Here is an 18438-nt window from a genome sequence, read left to right as displayed (position 1 = left end):
TGTGTTTGGCAGAGGCCAAGTACTGTGATGAGAAATCGCCCCCTCGCTGCGCGGACGCTCCCGCTGGGTCCACCATACAATTTGTAAATAATATTTACGACAAATCTCCCGCGAACCCGGTGCCATTCAAATGGCACTCAATCGCCTAATATCCGGACAGTTAAAAGTAAGTAAATAATAAAATACTGTTTATACTGTTTTGACAGAGCTTTTGGTCCGTGTTAAAAAGGAAAAGCTTTAATAAAGGTAAGCAGGTTAATAAAATGTGACACAAACATATTTACTCGTACTCGTAACTATAGAGTTCACTTTTTTCTGAATAAATGTGGTTTAATATGTATGTTTATAAATGTTTTCTTTAGTTTAACGATTATAATGAACAATATCAAATAAGTAATATATCTGTATTATTGGTTCTGTAAATTCAATTCAGTCCATGAAGCTTAAATTGGTTTTGAAATTTTTACAAAATGTTCAATTGAATTGCCAAGTCAATTGGCGAAGTGTGAATTCGGCATTGCGGTAATTGCAATAAACAAGTCATCGGGCAGCCATCGAGCTCGTGTCAATCTTTCAGCAATGCGTGTAGCGGCGGCCGGCGACGCGCCAGTAATTATCTGCCGAGTGATCCCGCACTATGCGAGCTGCTGAGCTATTCTAGCAGACATAAGCGCTACAACCTCGTCTCGCATGTTTTATTGTGCTCTTTGCCTTAGTGCTACAGCGCTGCAAATGACACGAAGTACACGAATGTTCCACTTGACTCGCCTACCTACACACGAGTTAATTGCATGGTATTTTGACAACTTCGCACTAGACAGGTAATTTAGAACGATGAACTCGACGAATGTACGTCGGAAATTGCAACGTTAACGATATTCACTGACAAAATATTTGATTTTTTTCAAACGATTCAAAAATATTTCAAGCGACGACGATTAAACGCTTATTTTACTGTTAAAAATGTTTATGAATCTGTTTGATCTTACGTCAAGGAGTCGCGTTAATCTACGAAGCTTCTTGATAAAGTCGCATAGTATTGTTCCAGATCAAAGGGAACAATAAACATTACGATATATTGACCGATTTATGTCAAGTGTTCGTGTTTAGTTAGTGAGGAATTTTATAGAAGTGTCTAATTAATACGAAAATAATATGACTTTTAACTCTTAAATTAGTAACGATATTTGAATTTGAATACTGAACAAGACTGTCACGTCTTGTTCAGTATTCAGTTTAAATATAACTATATAATTCATGCGTAGTCATTTGAGGTGAATAGTATTTGAGAGACACAATGAGGTCTCATATCACGGTACGGACATGTTTCTTCGCCCCTCGGAGTGAACGAGCACCAGGGATGAGGTGTCGAGGGTCATACAGCTACTTACAATTGCACGCCCACCTGGCAGGTTATTGACTACAATGGCGTCTCTCGCGCATGCGCCTGCTGTAATAAGTGCGCCTACGATCAGGTAGCTCAAATATTGTCCTATTCTAATTATGTATGTGGTCGAGTTCAGTAGGTATTTTTCGTTTTTAAACGTGTTCCTAAATTAGGTTCATAAATTATAATATGTCACTGAAGTTTTATAGCATATTTAATGTCTTTATTATTTATATAATAAAATTGAGATTTAAGTGAAATATTGGGTACATCTCATTTTGACTTTAATTTTTAATTATAAGATTTAAAAAAAAAAGTGTCTTTCAACTTACTCTGTTTTTTACATGAGTATCTTATTTAAATAAATAATTATTATTATTATTAAATTAAAATACGTTTTTCTTAACACAAAACCAAAATTGTGCTTCGTATTGAAAACGGTTTTAATAGGTACAGTAAAGCAGGATCATAAAATAGGGTAGAAATCATTTCATTAATTTTATTTTTAAAAATATTAATTTTTCTTAGTATGTCTTTAATGAATAGTTTAATGCATTTATTTTTGTGTCGAGATATCCGAGTGTATAGAATAAAAGAGGCTGTGACACATTTGTGGGTTATTACTTTTATAACATGTATCAATCGTTTAATGATAATTTAAAAGAACTAAAAATATGGTTATTATATCACAAATGTTCTCATATTATAATCAATGATTTTTTTTATAATAAAACAGGACAAATATCTACAACGTAACGCACTGAGTAATGAATGAATCCCTTTCACGTAAGAGACGTTTATTAGATTAAGTACAAACATAAGGACGAGGCGTGTCAAAACAACCTAATTTAAGTATCAACAAACGTTCTCCTTGGGCGGCGTGCCGCGCTCGCTCACTGACAACATTAAAGGCGCCTTAATGACATTATTCCCGGGCGGGAGACAAAAAACATTCAGAAAAAAGCGTCAAGACAAGGTGAATAGTTACTAGTAATAGTTAGTAACTTACTGCGCTTGCGCATGCGTAGTTAATATAGTTAGAAATTTTAATAATGCCAATATTTATTGCCAACAATCTCAGATACTATATATGGACTTTTCTAGATGTTGCATTAATGATGTAAGATTATTTAGAAATAAAAATAAGGTTGAACTTAAATTAAATCTTGCAATTGCAAAATTAACACATTTTTTCTTGTAATATTTAACAAAACTAATAACTACATTGCGGGCTTGGCTTGTATACTTATTTTTAAATGAAAAATAAAGAATCATTCGTGTAAACATGGCGGTACGAGGAAGGGGACATGACAGCAACATTCTAGGGAATAAATAAATGTCACGTTACCACGACCGTTCTCCTTATAGTTGTATTGATTGATATAGGGCGCTGTCTGATGTACGGGATTGTAGCTCTTAACTGTTAACTGTTTTATTGCTAATTTAACATCAACATTATTTATATTTTTAATACGAAATCACTTTGACTACAATTTTTTAATAATAATTCAAATTGAATTTGAAGTGTAGCGTTATATTTAACATGAAGACATAAATTAAAAAATAATATGAACAGTTTATTTCTATTATGGGTATATATTATTTTTTCATTATTTTTCATTGCTCTGAAAACACAATATTATAATATAAAATATTTTGTAATTTAATAAATAACAACATCATTATTCCTTTAAAAGGTCAAAGTTTCATTAAAATTAATGATAATGAAAGAAACCTCGCGAGTAGATATCTAAAGTTTCACTGATTATAGGAATTGCGGTAAGACAATAAATTTAAAACGACCAACAGCTGCGGGAGCTGTAAACGACGATTTCGAGAATGCAATGCTTTATTATTTTGCAAGTGTTCTGAAATTACGGCCGATGCATGTGGCATCGATAAGTAGGTGAAACCCGTTACATTCCTTCGTTATAATAAATAAACTTGTGCTAATATAAGTATTTAAGGGTAACATTGTCGGCTGTTAACATTAAAACTATTAATAATTATTATTTAAACTAATAATTGTTTCATAAATTTAATGAGTTTTAAGTCGACATCGATGTGTGAAGTCCGAACAAACTCAACGTTTATAGTTCATCATCTTCATCCAGTAATTCGATAAGTTGTAAACTTTCCCGTAATGTGCCGATGGAAAGAATAAATGATATTTCATGTAAATTGTATACGTCATCAGCAATTTCATTTGCAATCCTTAAAAGTACTCTACTCATCCACATAATTTTCAGTCGATATTGCTATCAATTAAACATTTAAACTTTTTTTGGTTTAATTTTCGTTATTTATTAATTAAACAAGTAAATCATTCGTTTTATTAATTTTCATGTTTAAAATGTTGATTTAATATTGAATCCCGTCGGAAGTTCCTCTGAGCCGAGTCAAAAGTTCTCTTAATGGGCCCACGGTTAATATGAGGTCGACCTTACATTCGTGCCCGTAATCACGACTGTAGATTCTAAAGATCAGTGAGTAGGCGATCTGCCACATTTCAATAAAAACAGTTTTTTATAAACAATTTACATCAAGTTACAACGGTGGTGAAAAAATAAACAGAATTGAAGTGACATACGTCAAAGTCAAAGCTAGTGTCGGTTACATCTGGTACAGATTAAAAATGTGATAATAGTGAAGTGCTCTTAAGCTAAACAAGGCCAATTAATACATTTGATTTGGCAAAAAGGTGTGTGTGGATAATGTATATGATGTACCTACGATTATGTGCAGCAGAAAAACGAGTACGGTAAGAGTTTCATTAGATCAATGACGTAGGGATCGATTAACTATTGACTTAAAAACAGACATCAATGTCTACTTTAATGATTAAAGTTTACTTTATTATAAAAAATAGCCTTTACCTAACAGGATTATTTTTTTCTCATATTTTATAATATTATATAAAAATAAACAACAACAACAAAAATCTCCTTGCTGCATGTTGAATATCGTCAGAAATATACTAACATATTCTTTACCGTTTATTTGATATGTTTTTTAGTTTATTAAGTAAATGTAAAGCTTAAGCTACGATATATGTATGTAGATCTTTTAAGGTGGCTGGGTGCGCAGACGCAATAAATTCAGACGGGCCGCACACGACGGCTCTGCGTGACGTCACACCTCGCGTGATCGATGGCGAGTGAGAAGGAGATCACGCTTTACCAACCTTAGTCCGACATACCAGGAGAGAATGAGACAGAACACCAATAAATAATTTCATGTTAAATTATTTTAAATCCTCTCATAAGCAAGTACGTTGACTTCTTGTTTTTGGAATATCATATTATTGGCTTAATTATATTATTATAAATATACTTCGCTAAGCAATATAAAATAATTCAGATCGATATGAGACTTCAGTTAAATGTTTTATGGTTTAAAGTTGCGAAGTTAAGCCGAACATAAAGCTCAAGTGTATGCATAGCAATGACCTTATAGATAAATCATTAGTCATTTACGATATAATCGAGAAATATTAATAGCAGCACGTTGACAAATATAAAAGGATCGTATTCATAAGAATGAATCGATTATTTGAAGAGAAAAAGAAGTGAGGGCGAGAGGTACGCGGCGCGGAGGAGGGACACTCGTGACACCTGACCGCAGCCATTTTGGCCCGTGAAATATGTTTATTTGTCATGGCTGCCCTTTGTTATTGAAATTGTGTTTGCCTTTACTCCTTCTTTATATTGTTCGATTATGTCTGAGTAGAACTCGTTTGTGGATGTTCAATGTGAGAATAGCCTCGGATTGAAGATTTTAGAATATTGATTGTTGATACTGAGAAATGAGAAATAAATTTCAATTAAGTAGCTATTGAGCGTGTTTACGCATCTACGTACGGCTGATTAGGCGCAGTTATTTTCGTGATTATCTCCTTTAGACGTGTAATATTCTAAAGGTATGACTAACGAAACTGTTGGCTCGATCTCTCTAATCGCTATATTGTATTTCAAGAATTGAAAATAGTTTATGCATAGTCACAGTGTTATTAAAGATTTTCGTAAACAAATATTTATTAGATAATACGATTTGGGATAAACATGTTTGAACAGTCGATCCGTCACGGCAGGTTGCCATCCGCGAGATTTTTTCCGTCGTTCCTCAACAGAGCAATCGATCTTAACAAATTCACTAGTCATCGGATATTAAAAAATGCATTGTGTGTCGAGGACGCGTAAACTCTTACTAACATTGTCACCTCACCCCGAGCTGAATCCCGGACAAAGGATTGATCACAAAACGAACGACTGTATGGTGGGTGTAAAATGTTAAATATTAAAGCAGGTTCGTCGCTTTCCCGGGAAACCACCCCGCGGCGCGCGTCCTCGGCGACGTCGAGTCTCACGGCAAACGCACAAAAAATATACTTCACAATTTTTTAAAGATTTTATCTCATCTCATATCAACGTTCCTAAATGATAAAGCACCAATAATGATGTTATGTTTTGAATCGATTTTATAACCAACGTGAATAAATTTTTGTGACACATTTTGTAAAGTTGTAACATTGTTTATTACAAATATATATACTTGTAACCAATTGTCTGTTATATATAATAAAAATGCCAATTTTATTAAATATAAATATAAAAACTGCTATGCTTTATAATTTGTGTTTTATTATCTTGTGCTCCACGGTGAAGGATACTGTGTAGAAATCTGCATAAATCGGATGAAATGCTGTCACTTGTATATTACCCACCAAACCTCACTGGAGCAACGTAACTCTTTAAGAAAAGAGAAGGAGGTCTTTGTCTATGAGTGGAATATTTACGAGTTCTTACTTTTCTGAATATTACAATTAAGAACAATGTCTTGATCTGTAATGAAAGCTCCTTAACCGGTGAATGTTCACGAATAATATGAATAAAAAATACGTGTAAGTAAAGCCTAAAAGTTGAATTATAAACATATATTAAGTACACGAAAATTCAGTTGTGCTTGTCCGGGTTTGAAACCACGATCATCGGTTAAGATTCACGCGGTCTAACCACTGGGCCACCACGTGTAAGTGAATTCACTTTATTTTTAAGTGATAATAGTATACAAATGCTTTAGATTTACCGATTAAGCCAAGCGACAAACACTTTATAAATTTGTTGTCAAAAATAGAATTATGTGGGTATAAGACGTATCGTTCGGCGCAGGTGCAAACACGTTAAGTGTGCTCTTATTGTTGTAAGGGATTGGGTTATCAGTGACACTATCTCCGCGTTCGACAAATGTTAAAGCTGTCAGAGTTGTGACGTCAGCCAAATCGTAGCTGCGCCTGAGATGGCTTTTCCTGATCAAGCAGTCGATACCACATATAATATTCCTAAGTTATATTTTTGTTATGACACATATTTTGTATTATTTTCTTATACTTATTTTGCTTATTTTTTTTTCTTATGATCTATATGGTATATATACATATGGCTTAATTTATAATTCTCTAAATTTATTAAAAGACGATATATTCTGTTCGTAGTAATACATAGTACCAATAGGCTTAGGCTGTAAATCTAGTTGTGCGTTAGAATCAATAGTTATCAATAACTCTACCCTAGGGAGTCATTCCTACTGCAAATTGTATAGACGAAACATTTAGTGGAGCAAGCAAACTGTTGCCTATGGGCAAGAAGTTTGTTTACTAAATGAATAATTATTTAAAATAAATATTTACTAAAATATTAAGCATATTGTCTGATATTAATTTACGAATTGTCTAAACATGAGTCTAAGTTCATATTTTAAGAAAACCGAAACACGAGAGCTAATTAACGGGCGAATGAAGATTTATGTAGCCCGTTGTCGATATAAAGTAACGCTTCCTTTATGAACCTCAAAACGTCCTAATTACTGCGCGGGAGAAAACAAAACGAGAAATTGTGACGCCCAAACGCTCTTGTGACAGGGAATTAATTGCTCGTGGCGACACATGCAGCGCGTGGATACGGGTGGGCTTAGCGGTACCACAAGCGGAGCGGGAAGCGAATCGAACCTTTTGTGTCACTATGGTAGCAGTTCTGTAAACGATTTATTTTATTTTATTGAAGATAAAATTATGCCATTGTATTCATAATTTTAATTAAATATATTTTTTAAATAGATCAATAAAAATGTATCCGTTTTGTTAAAATAAAATATAGTTTAAATTTTAATAAACTGAACTGTGACACTTAAGTACAAAATATAGTTTTACGTTCGTATATAATTGTAATGTTTGAGATGTAACAAGAAAATACATTAGCATCGACAGACCGACGATGCACAATCGAGTCAGACAGTGGTATATTTAGCTCGGTGAAAACTTGAATCGTCAGCATCGAGCGGCCGTCACCCGCGCTGTCCGTCCATCGTCGGCGTCGCCCTCGGTGGCCGGTTGATAAACAAAAAATTATGTGCTACCTCCCTTTGTTCAGACTGGACATACCTTTCAGCAAGATGCAATTAGTACGCCAGAAATAGATTACGTCGATTGTCAGCCGACAACTCGTTGCAATTTCAAACGTTTGCTCCTCTGATCTATTTTAGAAATCGAATGATACCAACAAATGATGCCAAATAAAACAGTGGACATCTTATTTATGACCATCCAGACGGAGCTCGGTCAGACTATGTTACAGTATGTACTTACGAGTTGGTTCTGGTAGGCGGTGACTGCGGTAAAAACGCATTCCGGAAAAATAAACGTTTTGAACTCTTCTTGCTCGAGGTCTGTTATCGGGGCGTTTATAGCACCTTCCCGTCTCAGGACTAAGTGGATACGAGGCTGATACTTGTGCATTGAATTCAACACCAACTGTGAATAAAATTACATATTATATAATAAAATATTAATTCACATAATATAACGTTATTTCCGAATATAGGTATAATTTAAAATAATTCATTACCTGTCCATTTTTGTCCATCTCGTTGTTGGTGAGCTTGACTTTTTCGAACGAGACGACCTGCTTTCGCAGCTGATCACCGGAGAACGGCGAGTCAGGGTGTGGATAGAGGCGCGCGGGCGCGGGTGGGTCCGCCTTACCCGCCACCAGCCACGAGGAGCGGTGGTATGCGTAGCGGTAGCGCTTGCCATCCACCGGCACCACGTCCAGCAACACCGCGTATCTCGCCTCCGCACGGCACCCCGCGAACGACACACGTACAGTCGGGAACATGCGTCTGTCGATAGTTATATTTGTTAAAACAACAGGCAGAAATAGATAAGCATTCAAAGCATATGATATTGATAGACATTAATCGTTATGAAAATTAAAGAAAAAAAAATAAGCTAATTCAGACTATTATTTTTAATTTAGCGTAAAAGGCAAGTCAAATGCATTAGTTGCATATTTTTCTTTTGTTTTATCGACTTCCTCGTTCTATTGTTTTGTTAAAGCGTATATTTTCACATTAACGCAATTATTCGATAATTACTTGCATGAGTTAAAATTATCGCTTGCTGAAACCGGCACCAATCGTCTTTGCTCATTAGAGGTTAGGTTATCGCAAATTATCGCAAATAATAAAAGCGACATTGCCTTGTAAGTTTGCATTTATGATATACCTTGTAATTCCATGAATTAATTAATATTTCGTAACAGATTTATTTTTTTCTATATTTCAAACAATATGTAACATGCTTATTTATAATATTGTCAAGATGTCAAAAGTGATAAATAGTTACCATAAAAAAATAGTAAAAATTAATAACAATATTACGAAAAAACTACTAACAATCATTAGAGTCTAAAATAGTCAAACAGATGTAAAAAATACAAACATACACATAATTATATCAGAAAATATTCCCTGCTATACTATCTGACTCTCGCTCCCCTTCCCCTTCTTAACAGAGACATTCTTTAATGTCTCCTGTTGTAGAAAGATGAATGGGTAGACATTTTTGTATAGGTGTGTTTTAGCTTACTGTTTGTAAAATTGCCTGTGGTTGGCTAAAGTAATGGTTTTTATTACCCTCTTCCCAGTGAATGTGGTTTCCTGGCATTATTTTTTTCCCTAACAAAGAATGTTATTCATTTAAGGTTGATCATTTCAAATCACTAATAGTAGCAGTTACTAATGAGGAACAGAACAGCGAAATTGAAATGTAAGAAAAAACGATTGAAGATAATAAAGTCGTTGTATGAAGAAAGGAGTGTGACAAAAACTGGTGTCGGTAGCGAGCGCGTGTAACACTATCTTCAAATCGACATAAAATGGTAGTCATTGAAGCGGCAAGAACGGAAACAACAAATCTTTGATGTAAGCTGAGAACAGGAACGTGTAGCGGTCGCTTGCTTTTTTGTTAACATTACCAGAAGTGACTGGAGTAAATACAATTGACGATTTGCTATGTGAATTTGGGCGATATGAATATAACGTTACTTGTGACCTCAAAAATACGGTTAACTATAGGCTCATTTACTGAGACCACCCATAAGGATAGTTTTTATTGTATTCTATATAATTCACAATAGCTATGATTGGGTAAAGATTTGTAATGAAATCTTTACGTTTCACGGTTATAGACGTGGTAGTTAATGCGCGATGCAACAAAGGCAAAGCGTCATTAGCAGTGTACGTTCTAACGATTTTACAACATCGAGGGAGAACGAAAATAAGAATACCATTAATAAGATTTATGCACCTTTAGCCGTGGTCGCGCGCGTCGATTTGTGAGACGCCTCTTATAGCATTCACGATAGTGCAAGTGCGGGCACGGGCAATTTCGCGCATGCGTTAATGGCGACACTCGGCGTACACCGATATATATTGCCGCAATGATATATTACCACCGACGTCGTCCATCATTCTACCACCCAAAAGTTAGCGGAAAAGCGAGTTGGAGCAAAAGGATTAAGAGACGTAAGTACGTACACCAGATTTAATGAGCAGATACCGAAGACAGAAATAAGGAGCGACCATTTTACCGCGTCTTGTTATACGATATTGTTATATTCTTACGACGTGATTGAAAAAAAATGTATGTTCTACTAACGTATTCTAATTCTCCTTATGTTGTATTTACAGAGCTATTTAAACATATGACGAATACATATTATAGTTATATATCCAATTTACAAACTAAAAATAAATGTAATATTCATATGCTGTAAGTTTAATACTGTAGATGAATTGTTTTAATATAGATACAGTTTAAAAATAAGTAAAGAGTGTTGTGTCAGTGCGCAAGCGCATTTCATCTTAATTAGAGGCGAGGTGCAAACTCGTCAATCATTGTTTCCCTGCGCGTCGGATTGATGCATCTCCTCAACGCACTATTGCATATCTTTCGACCATGAATCCTTGTCATATTTCTTTTATTAGAAGGAACCATTTATAAAAGTTCTTACTTATTCATTGTCGATATTTTTGGATTTATCCATGTTTAACATTTTTATGTCGGAAGGTACTTTTCAAAATTTAAATAAATATATAATTAAATAGAAATGTATTCATATGTGTGCGTATTAATATGAGAATTACAATGAATTTAACTTTTTTTTTCGAGCATCATTAAAAAATGTGCAACTTTCAGTTTTTAGTACTTAGAGCACCTACAAGAACATGTATGAATTGACATGACACTCGGAATAGCTTATGTAAACATAACCGTCTTACACAAATAGATAAATAGTTTTAAGATTCGGTTATTTCACATATGAAGCTTACATTAAGTATTAATTAATGAAATTATCTTGAATAAATATTTTCATCCGCACCCGTTCATGTGAACATAGAACAAAAATGTAAGGTGTATATGTCTCTAGTCTTAGAGAAATATAAATTAAGGAATTATTCTATATGTATATATGATAATAGAATGGCTATTGCAGGATAGGCAGTAAACATTAACGCTATGTTATCACGTCGTGATAGGGCCGCTCGGCCAATCAGCGCGCGTCTAATTATACAGAAAAGCGCTTTATTATTAGCAATTATACGCCGCCATATTGCCAGCGATTTAATTAACTCGATTCGTTGATTAGGGACAGATGGCGCGCGCATATTTTGCTCATTAACGCACTTGAAGCAATCGCTTCGTATCATTAATGATGTTTTGATATATCCACATTTATCGAGTAATAATAATTTAAATCAAATCGATTAATATCTTTAATTATATTACCCATACAATTACTTATTTGATATTTTAATATAAACTACATCTGATATCTTAATATCGTCGGATTACGATTAATTGAACTTGTCAATTTACTTTATGCCCTAGAACTATATATTATACCTACTTAGGGCCTTTTTGACCTTTTTATTATGCGTTTATGAGAATAGTAATTAGGTTATAGTAATCCTCGTTTTAAGCGAAATCGACTTTTCTGGAGTGCATTGAATTTTTAATTTTTGTAAACAATTTATTCAACAGAAATCGCGCGCTACCTATTGGGCCTTATTGGTATTATTATGGAAGAAACTTTCTCGCAAGTGTCAACAAAAACTGCACAAGATTATAACTCAATCGTATTAATTGTTTAATAAGACATTCGGAAAAATAAAGCAACATACATTTATAAGTATATGTCGTCGTAGATAAAGTAACTGATACACAAATATACTTTAGAAACCAGAAATTATAAGTTATGTATTATTTTTAGATTCATATATGTACTTTGGTATTTCAAGTAATAATAGGTAGGTAACGTAAAACTTCGAATAATATGTAATATTATTCGAATTTTGTGGTTTATTATTATTTATATTAAAAAAAGTTCACTAACCCAAACTTTTTTTTAAATAACTAGACTTTGTAATCTATGACTAACGTGATTTTATATAACTTGAAGTAAAAAACATGCATCGATATATTATTTACTTACGGTATTCAAGTATATATTTATAGATTCTTGTCTAGTTTTTTAAACTTTTTTTAACGCGCACGCTACAAATTGAATACAAAATTTGCTTCAATTAAGCAACAAAAAATATTTTTTATGAATGAAAAGTGTTAGAACGAATGACGCTTACATTCTTAGAAAAATACTTTCTTAGATTTGCACAGATAATTTTTTTTATCGAAATTCATTAAAACAATAATTACTACACGCGTTACTAGCCATAATAGTTATGAGAACATGTATCTGTTAAATTGATTATCATGCGAGCAATTCGCGTTAGTTCAAATTAGCAGTAATAGTGAGCTGCGGGTGAGTTCTGCTGCATAATTCAAGTGACAACAATCCGAGCTGGTGGCCAATGAATATTTCATATCAATAATGGCTCCACTTACCGCTAATTTTACGGCCGCAGGCACATATCTAACTGTGATTATATCTAACACAATCTACGTACATTATCATGATCGCCGAGTAATTGATATACATGTGCACTTATTGTTGATTTACAAACAATGTTAAACGTATTAAAATATTTATCTTTGGGATCTCATTATTCTATCATTATATAGTAACTAACGGCTTTACGTATAAATTTTGTTTAAGGAATGATTAGTTAAATAATTTCTGTATTCTTCTTTTGAATGTCAAATCAGTGATTAATCATTAACTAAACGTTTATTATTATGTAAGTTTGTATGAGTTTGAGTATAGTAAAAAAATATAATATCCTTTTTTAATTACAAAATAACATAAGTACCGTACAAATCCATATGCGTCAATGAATATCATTCACCATTAAGTATGTACTACTGTTTAAAGATCAACAGAAAGAAAAAATGTTGCACATAAAAAAATCATTTTTGAAATAAGACGTAAGTATAATCATACTCGAAAGAAACATGAACTATTTTTTAAACTGGCAATTCGCTGTAATCCATAGAATCTAAGAAGTTAGGTAGGTATAAGAACCCTTGTGGCTGCAATTACACTGGCTCACTCACCATACTAGAATATAGCGATACAGTGTACATATGACAGTAATATGACGCCTGCATAAGGCTCTTTCATCTGATAAAACATTCAAGTGATGAATTAATCTTGAAATGAAACGACAAATCTTATTGCTAAAGACCGCAAGACCGAGAAATTATTTTTGAGTTAAATACTGTTTTTATTTGTATCGAACATTTGTTAATTTTAATTAAAATAAATTTTCATACATAATAACTTAATATTTTTTCGTAATTTAAGTATTATATTAATTTTTCGCACATATATTTACAACTATATTGCCTTAACAAGTCAAAATTTTCGTATCATATTCAAGCAGTCACGGGGTTGGTATCATGACAGATTGGTATATCTGACTGACGTGCGGCGCAGTCACGACTTGTCGCCTCGCATCCGATGTGTTTGAAATACTAAACCCGAGTTTAATACAGTTGAATGCGTCATTTGTACTAATTATATAAATACTCAAAATAGCTTCTAAAACGTTTTTACTGCATTTAATTCAATCTCGTTATTAAATTCAAAATCAATATTTTAAAGTTTTAAATTTCTCCGTATGATGTAATTTATTATCTTTAATTTGAAAATACAAGCTTAACGTCATCGTATGAATTTCGAGATGCGATTATGGAGAAGGGCGTAACGGCGCCGACGTGTGAGTGACGAGATGACAAATGACCGTATGACATCCCACAATAATCCTACTTATAATAAGAATGGTACGTATATCTGTATACTATCTCAAGAACAATATATCCATATTTATTATATAATGCTCGAGAGTTGAGAGAATCTCAAGATCTACTAGCTAAATTGGACAAAATGGTTTTGCTTTAGATTTAGCCCATTTATTGAGAAAGGTTATACGAACCACAGGAGCGGAGCTATAACGTTTAACGCGGGTGAAACCGAGTGGGGCAACTAGTACCTAATACATAAACTTGGTAAATGGTGTCTTTGGTGGTTATAAATCGGTGATAAGAAGACCCAATACGGTCTCGAGCTTAGTTCGGTCAAAACGTTGATAAGGAATGAAAATATGAAAAAAAAACAATATTAATTCTTTATTTCGACGTTGTGTATTGACGTTTTATTATTTAACTCAATTATATTTGAAATAAATACATTTAAGGTTGCTGAAAAAAAGTACATATTAATGCAATAAAAAAAGTAAATAATAAGCAAAATGTAACTTATATAGTTACATTTTGCATACTTTTTTCTCTTAGTGGATTTCTTATATTCAAGGTTTTGGAACATTCGTTTTTATACAAAGAAATTGTTCATTTTCAATGTAATAGAGTTTTTATGGGCATGTTAGAATGTGTGAAAGATTGATGTGTATTAGTTGCTTAATGAGCTGGTAGGGCGGGGCTGGGCGGATGGCGCATAGGGTGAAATATCGCTCGTCTTGGGAGGTCCGGGTTCGAAGCCGCGTTCAATTTTCGACACTCGCACGATTTTGTCAATTCTTCTGATTAATATCTACGTCAGACGCGGCGGCGAGATCTCAGATAACTACTGCGCTTGTCACGGCCCACTTGCGACTTATGTATTTTTGTTGTTTTTTTTTATCAGAGTAACGTTTTACAATTTTCCTTATTGTTTTTTGTTTCATAAGTTACCAGACTAGACAGTCCACTAACCCAGTGTAGGGTCGACATAAAAATGAATGCTAATACATGTTTTAATCGGTTCACGTAAAACTCGTGTTCACACGAACAGAAAATTATAAGGTAGGAGCGCGTTGCGGCGCGCGTAGCAAATAAAACATTTCTACAATGCAATACAGCGACCATTACTGCAGCAGATGTTGCATGTAAGTATTTATTAGCGGTCGTATAATTAGTGATTTTAAACAAATATTACTTAGGCGTACAGTTTTAATTGCGTGGTGAGGCAATGACACACTGCACTCTTACCTCCTACCCTTATTTAGTTGGATGTAATCAAGGGGTCCGTAATGAACTTTTGTTTAAAAATGTTAAATATTAAACTTAAATGCACATACGTTATATTTCTTTGCACATTGATTAATGTCCGGTGAAGTGATCGGTTTATATGATTTTTATGTCAAATCGATTCCATAATTATAGGTATCATTAACGTGAATATATTATTTTTGGATTGAATAAGCAGAAGACACATACACCAATGTAAAAAACCTCATATGGTTTTGACAGGGTCAGAGTTAAAGGTTCGAGGCCTCGGAGTAGTTAAAAGGGCGGTACGAAAATTTTTTAAGCCAGGCGAATAGTTATAATAATTTGGTATATGTATTTAGTGATTAATTTTTCTTATCTACAAAAAAAATATCGTATTGGAGCTTCGGTTTTGGCTGCTCTTCGTCCGTTATGAACTGTATGACAGCTATAATGCAGTGATTCCAAGGGAACGAAACCTTTGGTGGTACGAGTATATTGTAAGATCACTATTTTGAAATTGTAGTATTTCTACCCCTGTCTTGTTTAAAACATGACCGTCGGTTCCGGATAGATTTCGATAATATGTGTTCATATTAAGTATAACTATAATTGTTTTAGGTAGACAGTATACAGCTCAAATCATGAAAGTAATAATTGTAAAATAGTACAAATTTTATTTATTAGTGACATTTAAAAAACAATAAATAAAAAATCGCATATTTTAATGTGAAACATCTATTGGCGCGCCTTATGGGTAAGAGCGACTCGCATGCCGTGACGGCAAACGGTATTTCGCTCTCGTACCCTCTCTCCGCTGCCGCTCTCTTCTCCCTTGTCTGTGCGGGGCGAGGCAATGTTTTACTAACGATGTTGTATATTTTTATTTATTCATTGGTTCTAATTAATTATAAATTATTTCCATGTCATTATATTTCGATGTTGCACATCTTTCGTCCCGTGACGGCCAATTTTTTAATTTATTTCAAGCTAGCAGATAATCCTCTTCATAGGTAACTTCAAGTGTGCTTACTTGAACTTACCTATTGGCACTTCACTCCTAGACACTAAATCTCACTCATCCGTCAAACCGAAACAAAATAATACAAAATCTACTGTTTGGCAAAAGAATCAATAGTAATCGCATGCATACAGATGTTTTAACTTCGTTGGTAATTATAACAAATCATATCTCTAGTTTTAAACGACGATTATTAATTCAAAGTTAAGTTTGCTTTTGAAGAAAAAACAAAACATACGAATTATTATTTTTGTATAATAGTTCTAAACAAATGATTTGGGATAATTTGGGATATATATAAATAATTCGCGGTGAATAAGCGTTAATACCCGCAAAGCCCCCGATTTAGCACGTGCGAGCTGCACACGGGTCTATTCAAGTTACACCTGTGTTTTCGTTCTCCGCGGGCGCCGAGTTTCGCAAGTCGGCGCTGAAATTCAGAAGTTACGGATATTGTTAATACCGTCTACATACATGTGTTTGCGTGACTTTAAACGAATACGTGAAGTTTAAACAGGCGTAATATACTTTTAAAATTAACCTTATCAAATATGTTTTAATATGTCATTATCGAAAGTTCTCGTAGACTTTTTAGTATTTCATATAAAATGAAATAAGACGAATGATGATTATATAATTCGTAAATTAATGGACCCTATGGCTCTAAACGTGAGTGTATGTGCACAAAGTTTGATATTAATTAAAGTAAATAGGTACATAATCGAATTGCGTTTAATTGTAATAATACAAATAGGACCATGATACTAGTTGAAGGATTTTCTGCAAGCCTTAAATATATTCTACCGCTTACTTTGTTTCACCGTGTTCCAGTTAGACGAGTGAGTGAGTCAGTGCAATTACAAGCACAAGATAGGGAACACCTAGAATCCCATGGTTGTGCAGCGTCCACTTTGTATTAATATATCTACGGACGGAGGTGACCACTTAACATCAAGGGGCCTATTTGCTCGCCTTCTCGCTAAAATAATAAAAAGAAATGTCAGTAGGAATTCATGCATGCGTAACAGGACCCAGTTGTTTTATAAATACGTATATTATTAAACTGCGTTTAGGTCGTGGCTCAATGCATGCAGTCTATACTTAGGATGTTTTCATTTTCGTAGCGATGGCGTAAACTCATTCTCTTGTACGGAACTGAGGCGTAACTATAAGCAAGCTAAATTGTGAATGATATGAAAAAAGTTCCACAAATACCAAGTAAGTGACAACATTTTTTATATACTTATAGAACTGCTAACTAATAATATAAATGCAAAAGTGAGTTTGTTATATATAACACAGGTTGTCACGGGTACAGTACCTTGCACTTGGGTAAATCTGGTCCTTAATAATAGGTACATATGTTATTTGAAGATTAATAATGATTTTAAAATGTTAATTAAATAAAATATTTATATATACAAATTAATGTAAAACAATATTAAAGCAGACACACATAGTGCATTCAAATAACAGTAAAGTACATTTAATGGGTACCTCCACGTTGAAACATGTAGGTGCCTATTAAATAACAACAATGCCTACCACTGTAATAAAGTTTATTTTAATGTTCCTAATAAATTATTATATTCAGTACTATTTCAGGCTATAACACAATTGTTCGCTTATTCTAAGCTTTATTCAACAATATTACTTGAATATATATAGCATGTTGTCTAAGTACATAGTCAATAAGTAGGTATGTCAACGTCTGGCAAGCGTGCCCTATGTCTGCGGCTGCTAACGTCGTCAGCTGCGGAGAGGGGGCGCACGTACGCTCTGTTACACGACATGTCAGCGAGGGTGGAGCCTCCTCTAACCTACGGGGGTGGAGGTCCGTTGATTGTGTCATGACCTTGCTACTTCATTGCTGGATTAGATAGTCTATGCTTCTGTTTATTTAATGTGCTGCTCATCTAATATTTTTTAAATAAATTAATAACTGCATATATATATATACATATATATATATATATATTAAAGTATTCATAATTACTGTACAAATTAAAAACGAAATAGTCATAAAAAAACATTATGTTATCTACTAAAGTGAAAACGATTCAATTGGATTAGAAATATGTAACTCATAATTCATCGCAAAAAATATTATTAAAATATATCACTAACAAATAGACAAATATATTTATATAGATCACTTGTCCTTAAGTTTATGTAAGTACTAAGTTGTTTGAAGTAACAAGCATAATAATCGTCACATTAGCTTCTAAATCTGCCAACGAGGGGACCGTA

At 33.6% G+C, this 18438-nt stretch overlaps 1 protein-coding gene across 2 annotated transcripts in view; it reads right to left on the bottom strand.

The window, feature by feature from the left end:
• The window catches only part of LOC126780659 (T-box transcription factor TBX20-like), a 32763-nt gene that overhangs the window by 2376 nt on the left and 11949 nt on the right, over window positions 1-18438 (bottom strand). For both annotated transcript variants that reach the window (XM_050505287.1, XM_050505296.1), the window contains exons 3-4: window positions 8287-8560; window positions 8028-8192 (exon numbers count right to left, since the gene is read on the bottom strand). In XM_050505287.1, the coding sequence (XP_050361244.1) occupies window positions 8028-8192; window positions 8287-8560 (439 nt within the window). The remainder of the gene's footprint in view (window positions 1-8027; window positions 8193-8286; window positions 8561-18438) is intronic.

This window comes from Nymphalis io, chromosome 3 (genome assembly GCF_905147045.1).
Source record: "Nymphalis io chromosome 3, ilAglIoxx1.1, whole genome shotgun sequence".
Classification (NCBI taxonomy): Eukaryota; Metazoa; Arthropoda; class Insecta; order Lepidoptera; family Nymphalidae; genus Nymphalis; species Nymphalis io.
This window is presented reverse-complemented; position numbering and strand designations above follow the sequence as displayed.